This window comes from Syngnathus floridae, chromosome 5 (assembly GCF_059516105.1).
Source record: "Syngnathus floridae isolate MCC-2025c chromosome 5, RoL_Sflo_1.0, whole genome shotgun sequence".
Lineage (NCBI taxonomy): Eukaryota > Metazoa > Chordata > Actinopteri > Syngnathiformes > Syngnathidae > Syngnathus > Syngnathus floridae.
In genome coordinates this window covers 13,700,358-13,711,077 of record NC_142417.1, presented here as the reverse complement: position 1 = coordinate 13,711,077, position 10,720 = coordinate 13,700,358, and the positions used below count along the sequence as shown (strand labels likewise).

At 43.0% G+C, this 10,720-nt stretch overlaps 1 protein-coding gene across 1 annotated transcript; it reads right to left on the bottom strand.

The window, feature by feature from the left end:
- Positions 1 to 551: 551 nt before the first annotated feature.
- znf703 (zinc finger protein 703) lies at positions 552 to 3,802 on the bottom strand. The gene is made up of 2 exons (XM_088377070.1): positions 3,180 to 3,802; positions 552 to 2,800 (listed from the first exon to the last, which is right to left on the bottom strand). Exons 1-2 carry the CDS (start codon positions 3,429 to 3,431, stop codon positions 1,310 to 1,312), a joined length of 1,743 nt encoding a protein of 580 aa, XP_088233196.1. The 5' UTR covers positions 3,432 to 3,802; the 3' UTR covers positions 552 to 1,309.
- Between the last annotated feature and the right edge of the window lie 6,918 nt (positions 3,803 to 10,720).

Sequence of the window (10,720 nt, the reverse complement as noted above, 5' to 3'; positions counted from 1 at the left end):
CCATGCTCAAAGTTCCAGTCCATTTTTTTTCCCAGGCAAGGTATCAGGACTTTGATGAATATTGTTCTAATAACCACATCCCTTTGGTCATTTATGGCCTTTGTGTTGCAGGTCTATTTGTTAGAGTGAGGTGATCCTGAGTCTCCCTCAAGTCATTATTGAAGTCCCAGTGACCCAGTGGCCACACCACTCCACCATCCGCTCTGCTGAGAAGACTGTTTTGGGGCCTCACAAACAGGAATCAGCAATTAAAAGCTGCACTCTAGTCAACAAAAGCAATGTCGGTGAGTGATGGAGGGAGGAGGGCTGGCAGGAGGAGGAGGGATGGAAGTCCTCAGCTAACAGTGCTAATGTGACCCAGGATGCCCTCTCTGGGACAGCCCTGTCAACTGATATGCGCCATGAAATATTACACACAGCCCTGCATAGAACAGCTGGAATTATGAATAGACCTATTTAAGTGCAATGAAGACAGACTGAGTGCTCAACAGCTGCTCAATTGCATTTTATCGTGTATAAATATACTTAAGAATGAGGGAAAACAAGTCAAATGCAATCAAGTATCATTTATTTAATAAAATAAGACTTTCCCAAGTTGGTTGAATATTACAGTCTATTAACAGATTTGACCTCTGGTCTTCTTATGTTTGTACCATTTGTGACCCCAAATCAATGCCCCACATGAAGGCTTGAAAAAATATTACATCTTTGCATATTTACAAATAAAAATAATTTTCACTGACATGCACGTCTCCAGAATCTGAATAAGCATTCAAAGATGAATAAAGTAAACCTTAGGAGAGTTAAAGACATAATCGAGAATAAAGCATTATAGTCCATCTTTATCATGGTGCAACATTTTTAGAGCGTGTACTAGCCATTATGGTAATATATTTTAATCATTCTAGATTTTTGAGTAACAGGTTTTTTTTTTTTTTGGACAAGGATAAAAATCCCCCAGAGTTGAAGCAAGCGCATGTGTGAAAAATAAATACAGAATCTCCGTTTTGGGTGACATCAAAAAAAGAAAAGATACAAATAACAAAATCGAGAGATGAAAAACAATTTCATCATTTTCAAGCTTTGCTTATTGGTATCATTAATAGCATTATGTCTATTGGATCTGTGTGGCTTCCAAACATCACCAGTCGCAGTTGTGAGGCTAACAGGTGGTATTCCCGACAGGCTGACCATCAAGAATGATGCCCTGACTGCTGAAGATTCTTCTGCGAGCAGTCTATCTTCGGGATTGCTCCGGAGAGTTCAAGATGGTTCTTGCAAGCGGTGAAAGTCATTGCTATTTGTGATATCACGGGTATCCGAGGGCAGAGGCCGAGCCTAGTCTCTGACTGTAGAGAGCGTAAGGGGAGTAATAAGCTGAAGATGAAGGTATGGATGGCATGGGAAGGCCAGGTGCTCCAGGCAGGTGGGATTTGCTATAGGGGTGGTAGCGGGCTAGGCCCAAGCCAGGGGACCCTCGGAGAGAGAAGGAGCTGGGCAGGGAGCCCGGGCTGCTGTGCGGCGGGAGATGAAGATGGCAGGAGGCAGTCGATGAAATGGACGAAGGGTACGCTGACAAGAGTTTACTCTCCACCATCCCAGGTAAAGCTGTGTGGGTACGCAAGTGGGCGAGGAGCTCCTCTGAAGTGGCAAATCTCTTGTCACAGGGACCTCCGACAGATACCCAGTTACAGGCGTGTGGTAACGGTTCATTGGGAAGCATGAAACCATAAGTGTAGAGCGGGTGCGACAGAGAGGGCGTGGTGCTGGAAGACAAGGCGCTAGAGTGCAAGGAGTGCAGGTGGTGCGAAGGGTAGACTAGGGGAAAGCCAGACTTGAGACTTGAGGGGTCATGGACGCAGGTGGAACAGTTATTTCCTCCCAAGTGGGCTGCATTAGGGTAAGTCAAACAATAAGGGTCCCGGCACAAGCCCTGCATCAAGGACGGCGGTGAGGCTCCGGTCAGCGGACTGGAACTAGGGTGTTTACTTGGAAGTCCTAACCCCAGACTAGACTTGGTAGGGTCCAAGCCAGGAACAAACTGTGAGGGGTAACCTGCATAGGCTCCCACGATGGACCCATGGTAGCCCATTGAAGCAGGAGGCAATGGAAAAACTGAATGTCCTGGTTTAAAGGGGGAGACAGGTGCGATGTGGCCAGAGACCAGGTTACCCTGAGAGGCCTGTGTGTCGGCCTTGCTCTCAGGCCGTGGACTACTGGCAGAGCTGGCATTACTGGAGTTGGCGCTGGCCCGTATGTGGCTGGAGTTGGCCAACTGAGCCCCGTCCATTACCGACTTAGCTGTATCTGAGTCCTTTTTGTCTCCGCTGCTGTTAATGTCCGAGCTGGGCTGCTCCAAACTGGCAGGCTTGTCCATGTGTGAGGCCTGTGAGTGCGCCAGTGGTTGTGCGGATGGGGAATGACTTTGTGTATGTGGCTGGCTCTGAATGTGAAGCTGAGGGGAGCTTGGTGATTTGGAATGGGGTGGGAAAGATGGACAAGAAACACTGCCACCGCTCGAGGTTCCGTTGGCCACCCTGAAAGTTTTATCTGAAGACCCCTTGGACACTTGAACTTCTTTACGACATTCGCCCGATGACTTGGAGTAAGGTTTGAAGCTGGACTTGTCCTCCGAGGAGTGGTGCTGCTCTCCAGACTTGGATGATCGGCTCGTGGACTCTTTGTCTCCTAAACTGCCGGAGGAGAGGGAGGCAAGCTTGGAAGAGGAGGGAGGGTCCGGTTTGCCAATTTGAGAGCATGTCTGAGCCAGCAAAGCTAATGGACTCTTTTTGGCATCCAGCTAAGGAAAGGAAAAAAAAGAGAGAATAGTTTGTGATATTAAACTTTTAAGTGTCATTGTAATCTCCTTTAAATGTCCAACATGGGGAAATTTTATATCACATAAATTAAAACTGTACTGCACAGTTAAACTGTGTGGATGCTCTGCTATCATACATTATCACAGAGAAAAGTCATGAACATCTCATTATTGTGCAACTTCTAAAAGCATATACAAAAGGAATTGAGGCTAAGAAAATGAATCTTGATCAATGGAAAAAAAAGTATCACATTTAATTTATTGATTAAGTAAATCGTTTTTTTTTCTTCTTTTTAAATATATAGTCTCAGATCAAGGTTATCACTTAGTTTGAAGGTTTGTTTTTGTGTTTGCCTCTCACCTCGATGCTGACTGGTGCGGACTGAAGGGGTTGAAGGTACTCCGGGTGGAGCAAGTGGCCGCTGTGCGCCGTCAACATCTTTACAATCCTGATCGGGAGCCGTTTGGCCTGACGTGACGGGTCTAACGGAGACTTGGCTCTGCACGCAGGCGGGTTTTCCACTCCTGTTCGGCGAGAACCACCACTGTCGACGTTATGATCCTGGAACTGGCTGCGTAAAAACAATCTGGAGCCGCTGGTCGGATCTCTCATCGGGGTCCGAACGCGTAAAAGAACGCAGATAATTTTTTTGTGGACACTGAACTAAAAATCATTTACCAGATCCGTTCATGATCAAATTCATCCGAAGAGAATTCAATAATCCAAATAAGGCTTGTGCGCAGTGCGGAACCAATCAGTTGCCTATAGATAAATAAATGACATCCTTTAAGAGGCTCTTCACTGTTCTAGCTAGTTGAGTATTCCTCGATCCAGTTCTCAAAATGTAAAACCACTTGTGTTAAGAATATTCCCGAGGAGAAAGAAAGAAGGTGAAGGTGCTGCGACGTGCGAGTTCTCCGTCTGACTGCTGTAGCTTGTCCCTTTGCGAGTTCCTGCACATCTCCAAGGGGAGGGGCGCTGTTTCTAAGCAGTCGGTCACCGCCCAATAACGAAGCTTCGTTGCTCAATAGAGGCGCGGTTTAGCTTATGGGCCTCACCCTCATGCAAAATGTGACTTCAACAAACCACACGCATGATTTACACACGATACCTAAACTCCAAAAGGTAAAAATGAATGATGCTTTGAAAGTCATTTTAGAAGAAAAAGTATTCTGCGACATGCAACGTCCTGCTACTCTAATGATAAATCTGACAAACTTGAAATTGACCCCCCCCCCCCCCCACACACACACACGCACACACTGAAAAAAGCAAAAAAATAAAATAAATAAATAAATAAAAATAACCACACCATCTAACAGTGTGGGCAGTTTAATGTGCAATCATTCCTCAACTATCATGATTGATGATTTTAATGATACAACTTCATCTGATTTACAGACTCAAAAGAGCCTGCTATGCTTAGGATTGTTTGGGAATTTTGACATCCAAACCATAACTTTAATTATGACTAGAAAAAAGATCGAACATATTCAAGATTTGTTCTTTCAACATTGCAACTTTATTCTCATAACTTTAGGACATTTCCTAAATCTGTGGCCTCTGACTGCTTTATAATAAAGTTTATGTTCTGAAGCTTAGCGACCAACCCCTGTATTGAATTAATTCTGACATATACGTGATATTAATATAGTAAGTTGTCTTCCAGTCTTTAATTCATCTAAAGAGATGCATTCCAGCAGATCCTCGTGATTCAACTTTCTTTTGTTGTGATAGTGAATACAAACTCCCAAATCTCTCAGGTTTTAAAGGCCCAATCTGCTCTTTTCAGCTTTTAGTGGATAAACAAAGAATATCCCCCATTAATTTTCCTCATAGAAGAAGTAGATCTTTCAATGAATTCTTGTTAGAACATCTATTTCACCCACAGATCCAGAGTCAGTTTATATATATTACATTGAATCATCACCTTTCCTTTGAGTTTTTACAGGTAAATATGTGAGGCGTTTCACACTTTCGTCATCACCAACCGAACGTGTGTGTATGAGACACCTCTTTATTACAAAAGCAGCGACTGTTTATCGGCAGCTGAGAGGCGAGGCAGCGTCACTTGGTTGTCACTCAACGGCGTCACTGTTCGACCTGTCATCATCGGGCTTAGCCTTCATTCATCGCCCACACGTCGCCACTCACGCCTCAGCAGCTTTCAGAGATCCAAGACACTCTGAGCGCAGAACATGCATGCCAGATTTAGTGCGCACATTGTCTGTCGCTGCCTTGTTGAGACAAGTAAACAGGTGACCCTCAAAGTGAGATTCACTCGGAGAGCCTATTGTGAATTTCAAACACGTACGACCGACGGTTAATGTGTGAGCTTTTCGACTCATGTAGTCACCCCCTTGTTAAAAGGGCGAATGGCTGCAGTGTGGGTGGGGTTGCACATGCAAGAGAAGGGACTGAGGTGGGTGTTTAAAAGTAGACCAAAGAAGTGGGGATTGGGAAAAGTCAGACAAAGGCAGTGAGAGAATGAAACAAGGGGAGGGCTCAAACAACAGGGAGGAACTGCTTTCATGTGGTCCTTCACGCAGGCTGGTAACAGCTGTTTTGGCATGTTGATGACGGATGGCTGTTTCCTGTTGTGGATATTTTAAAAGGGACAGCCTTTCGGTTAAAGAGGATTCTCAGCATGTTCGGGTCTTTGCCAGCCCTCGGGCCATTTCCATGCTTCTCTAGGGCCGTATCAAAGCAATGTGTTTGGCCGGGACGGAGAGCAAACAAAGCCCACAGGATGAGGCTGACTGAGGCTCACGAGGAGCGAGGAGGGCCGGACCCTCCGTGTCCCTGTGATCCTAAGATTTATAGAGCAGCTGAGGCTTGTAATGGACGCCATAGCTCTGTGGTAGGCCCTAATTCATCCTGGTGTTGAAAGGCTGCTGTTTGTCTGACTCCACAGTATATATTTGTAACACTGACATTAGGCAGCTGAATAGTTCAAGCCAGAAAATCTGCTGGTCTTAACACCATGTTTGGGCGAGCCAAGACATTTTGTTGCACACATAGAAGTTAGCCTTTTCTGTAGCTCCTTGTGATTCAATGACACAAGCTCATAATAGTCTGTTTATTTGTTTTTGTTGTTGTTGTTTCACCCTCTAGCTATTATACTCTTTGGTGCATTCACTGGTGCCAGCCAGACACTGTCAGAGTCTGGATGTCGGACTGTACAAAGAGTACGAGAGAGAGAGAGAGAGAGAGAGAGAGAGAGAGAGAGAGAGAGAGAGAGAGAGAGAGAGAGAGAGAGAGAGAGAGAGAGAGAGAAATGATAAAAGCGCCAGGGAGGCCGAGAAGGGAAAACGAGTGTAAATAACTCCTATTTAATTATCTGTGACTGACTTATGGGGTGTGTGGAATGGGGATAGAGGCCTGAGGCTGGGGCCCTGCTATAGCCCTCATGTTTTCTCCAGCAGCAATAAAACCAAAGGGAAAAAGTGGATTAAGACAGTTTCATGGGGTGTAGCAGACATGGCATTTAGACCCAAACACTTAAAAGGAGCCTTCCAGGCAACATTCCAGTCAAGACAGTTGAAACAAGGATTTCCCTGAGCTAAAAGGTCCACAAACAATATCTACACCGCCTAGCCGACGTGTTTACTTGTCATCATTTATGTTTGTGTGCTTCCCTTTGTGACCTGCACACTAATCCGTGTATAGTGCATCACATGCCAAAACATAGCTGTGCAGACAAACAAAAATGACACGTCACGAGTGTGTGTGTTTTTTTTTGTATTTTGGTCATGCCGTACCTGTGTGCGTTTGTCAGAGTTACACTTGACAACCTTATCTCATCACTTTAGGAAGGAGATTGTCGTTCTTGTCAAGTTGTCACGTCTCACAAGCTAACTCTCTTATCCACCCGGCCTCCCTGTCGTCTATCTGTCTGCAATATAATCACACAGGGATAATAGCTTCCCCTCTATACTCACAGAATGGAACTTTTATTTCCGTATCCTACGCTGCACAGAGTTCCGCCTGTGTGGACTTGCTGCACCTGAAACGCATTCGCAGACACACATAGGCCGCACATTGCCCAAATTATGTGCGACTCAAGTTCTCTCTGTACAGTCTTTAATAAAAGCGGCCATTGTCCTCTACATGGAGAAGTTATCTAGAGCACGAAGAGAGGAGGGGCTGTCTGGAGGTTTGACTTGTTCTGCCAAACAGTGTCTGTGTCAAATCAGATTTCTTGAATTTTCAGATGAGTCCAGAAGTCATTTATTTTTTACTGCCTGATGGCAGATAAAGGTTCCCTGTGGTTGAGGAAATATCATAACTTACTTCTGAGCACATTAGGTCATGCTTGATACAGTCAATGCTCCTTCCTGCTATGGTGACTGAACCTCTCTGTCAGTGGTATGAATAACTCAGCCATTTGTAGCCAGATAAATAGCAGAAGGTAACGGAAGTGGTAGAATCGACAGAGTTTCTACCAAACATGATCTGAGATGATGATGAGGAGCGGGGGTTGAGCAACCAGTCAAACGTCAACAAAATGAAGTGGGACTGGGCTATGTAAGCTGCCAAGTTGTTCAAGAGACAAGGGGTACCCTCACTCTGTTGAAAGTAAATCAATGCAAGTCAATCTTTCAAGCTTGACACATCAAACAAACATTTATTGAAGCTGTCACCCTTTGCCGTTTATCTCTCTGTGGGAGTATGAAAGCCCGCAAAATGTGGATACAGTGATTCTGACAAAGGCAATACATAAAGCTGTCTTGCAGGCTGAATGAAAAACAACACATTGAGTGGATTTTTTAAAACCTGCTCTGTTTTAGCTGACTTTGAGACTATATATTTAAAAACAATACATCTTCCATAAAAGAAGGTTTTAAGAACTGGCAGTCATGGATAACACATTCCAAATTCACTGGCCAAAATATTTCCCTCAACTGGGTCCTTGTGATGACAAAGCACCGTGCTTGTCCCTGGCAGTAATTCACCGGTTCAGATGGCTACAAAAAAGCAAGGCAATATATCAAACAACCCTCCCGAGACACACATACACGCTCACACGCACGAACACGCACACACATTAGCCCAGCAAAGTCACATACAGCTGTTTGTCATATGAGTGTGTATTGTCACACAGGCTACAGGCCAAGATGACACTTATGAAATATTTTCCTTGCTGACCTTAGCTACTGCCTCAGCAAGGGAAATTAATCCACTTTCGGAGCAAACGGCAACACACACATATACACACACACACATAAAAATATGCTAACTCTGGTGATTGCAAAGCATAGATGCAGCAGGTTTGTTGTGTTGGTAGTAAAAATTACATCTACTCCTGATTAATTCCAACGTTACTTGATAAGTGTGGCACACGAGAGCAGACAAATGCACAACCATATGCAAATGAAAATGCACGTGTATGAAAACAACAGAAGTTGAGCATTTTTCTAGTAGTCTGCATTATTTTGTTTGTTTTCATTGTTCTAAATGCCAACCATCCACTCAAGTTTAGGGTTTAGACATCAAAATCGAATACTGAAAATACTGATGCTGAAAATCAATTAGAATCAAGTTCATTCATTCCTAAGATAATGTTTTGTTTATCCATATCTTGAAATTGTATCATCGGCCTCTCCTTGGCCTTTTCCACAGTATATTTTTAGGGGTAGGGGTAAAAGGTTAAGGGGCATAAGAGAAGGCCAAGGGCTGGAGTACTGGGGCAAAAGTCTATTGGGTCATGGGGGGGTAAAGAAATAAAGGCGGTAACAGTTGAAGGGCATTTGCTCCTTTTGCTGACCTACTTTGCAAACGGACTTATCTCGAAAGAGAGAAGGGCTATAAATCCCCAAAACAGATGCGCCAATGGGGAAGTTTCACTAGCAAGTGATTCATCACTGTGACTAAAACTAATGGAATGAACAATAAAATGTATATACAACCACAAACCACTCTCTGTCCTGTGAAAATACCCTAGCTTAAAAAATGTTTTAACAAATATGTTAATATAAATATGCTCAGAATAGTGTATTTTATCATGTTCGAACAATGCCACTAAAAGTAAACTAATACAGATTTAGTTTTCTGATTAAGTGAGATGTAGATCTTTAGTCTTATACAAAGAATATACTGTATTTGAGCATACTGTACATAAAAATATTCAGTATTTTGATGAGACTTTTATTTGATTTTTTTAAGTTACCGCTGAGAGAGTAGAAGGGTATTTCTTTATGCCAGAAGGTTTCACTAGCAACATTAATGGCCTGAGAGTGTACAATGGAGGGCGTGTGGGATGAGGACGGAGGGGCTGGAGAGGAAGGAGAGGGAGCAAAAGAGTAAGTGCAGTTTTCCTCTTCATCCAGGGTGATGAATGAGTTTTCGAACAAGGCAGAATATACATCATATCACCTTTAATGGGTGCACATTTCTACAGCCATAACTCAGTGTTTGGAAATAGGGAGGGGAGGATGAAATACGACTTTGTATATTCCTCCCAGCGACACTTTTACGAGCCCTCCCTGCAGTATAAAGGCATTGATTGCTATTTCAAAGCTCCATGTCCGACTCAGAGCTGAGTACCTCCAGCTGCCGGTGAAAAGGCAGCCAGAAAGTTCTTTACCACATGGAGCCCCCAAAAATGCCTGCTCCGATCAGGTAAACAGGCAGCTTTGAGGTGAATACAACAGGGGTCACTGACCAGGTAGCCCCACATGAGTAGTTTGTGGGCCTGTTCCAAAAAATGATGGGACAATTTAATTTTCTTGCAATGTTGTGTAAGTGAACATTTCAACAGTGGCAGAGATTTATAGAAATAAACTATTATATGAATGTGTTTCCTAATATATTGAATCAAATCATTGACATGATCAATGTCTTCACATATATGAATATCATTCATGATAGAATAAAAATTCCACATAGTCTCTTAGCTTCACTAGAAGTTGAACCCCAGTGTGCTCTACTTTTGTTGGTTTTTGTTGTTAAGTACCGACACATGCCTGCCGGGAACACTCAACACACATGTGCGTGTCCTGTTTTATTTCACCGTCAACAGTTTTTATTGACGTAGCAATCATGTCAGTAAAAAATGTCCTCTTTGAGATCCCAGGCTCCAAAACACTGTTATCATGCAAAAGGACAGAGAGGTGACGCTGACCGAGAGTTGACCGGGATGATGCCATTATTTTTGTAATAATCAAATTGGACACTGGAATAAAGTGTGGAAAAGATCACATTTATTTTGTGTACTTGCGAAAATCTTAACTGTATTCAAACTGCAGGCCGGTTGATCACAAGAGACACAAAATATTCTTGGAGGGGGACTAAATAAAGGAAATCTAAAAACCATGCAGCAACCACTGTTCTCCAAAATTAGTGATGAATTAGAATTGCAGAATGTTATTACAAGTATGCATAATATGTCGTTTTAGCTTTGTGTGTTCAAGATATTTTCCAATTCATTGCAGACTGGAACACAAACATCAGAGTCCCTCAAATCCATCCAACATTTCTCGGAAAAGTGAAACTTCAATTTCAAATGGTACATATTCTACTCTAGGAGGTTGTTATATAATACTGTGCTATGACTGCAATCAAAATTGTCACCACAATATTGTTTTGAGCACTAGTATAGTGAATCTGCAATATCTCAGTTTTTTTGTACTAAAACAGCAAATACGACAAAATATTCCATCGAAACGTCACATGGTTTATGATCGGAGGATATCTAACCACTCAGCCATTTGATACAGAGCACCTCCATTTTGAAGTGCTCAATTGCATTTTTTACAACTGACACAATTAAATATAATGCTGAATTTACTTTGATGGATGAAAAGTGCTTCAGGTCTGTCTATTTTTTTTTTAATGCTCTTAAATTAACACTAAAAGAAAATGCTCCTATCCAATTCACTTTGAGTATAGATTAGTAGGTG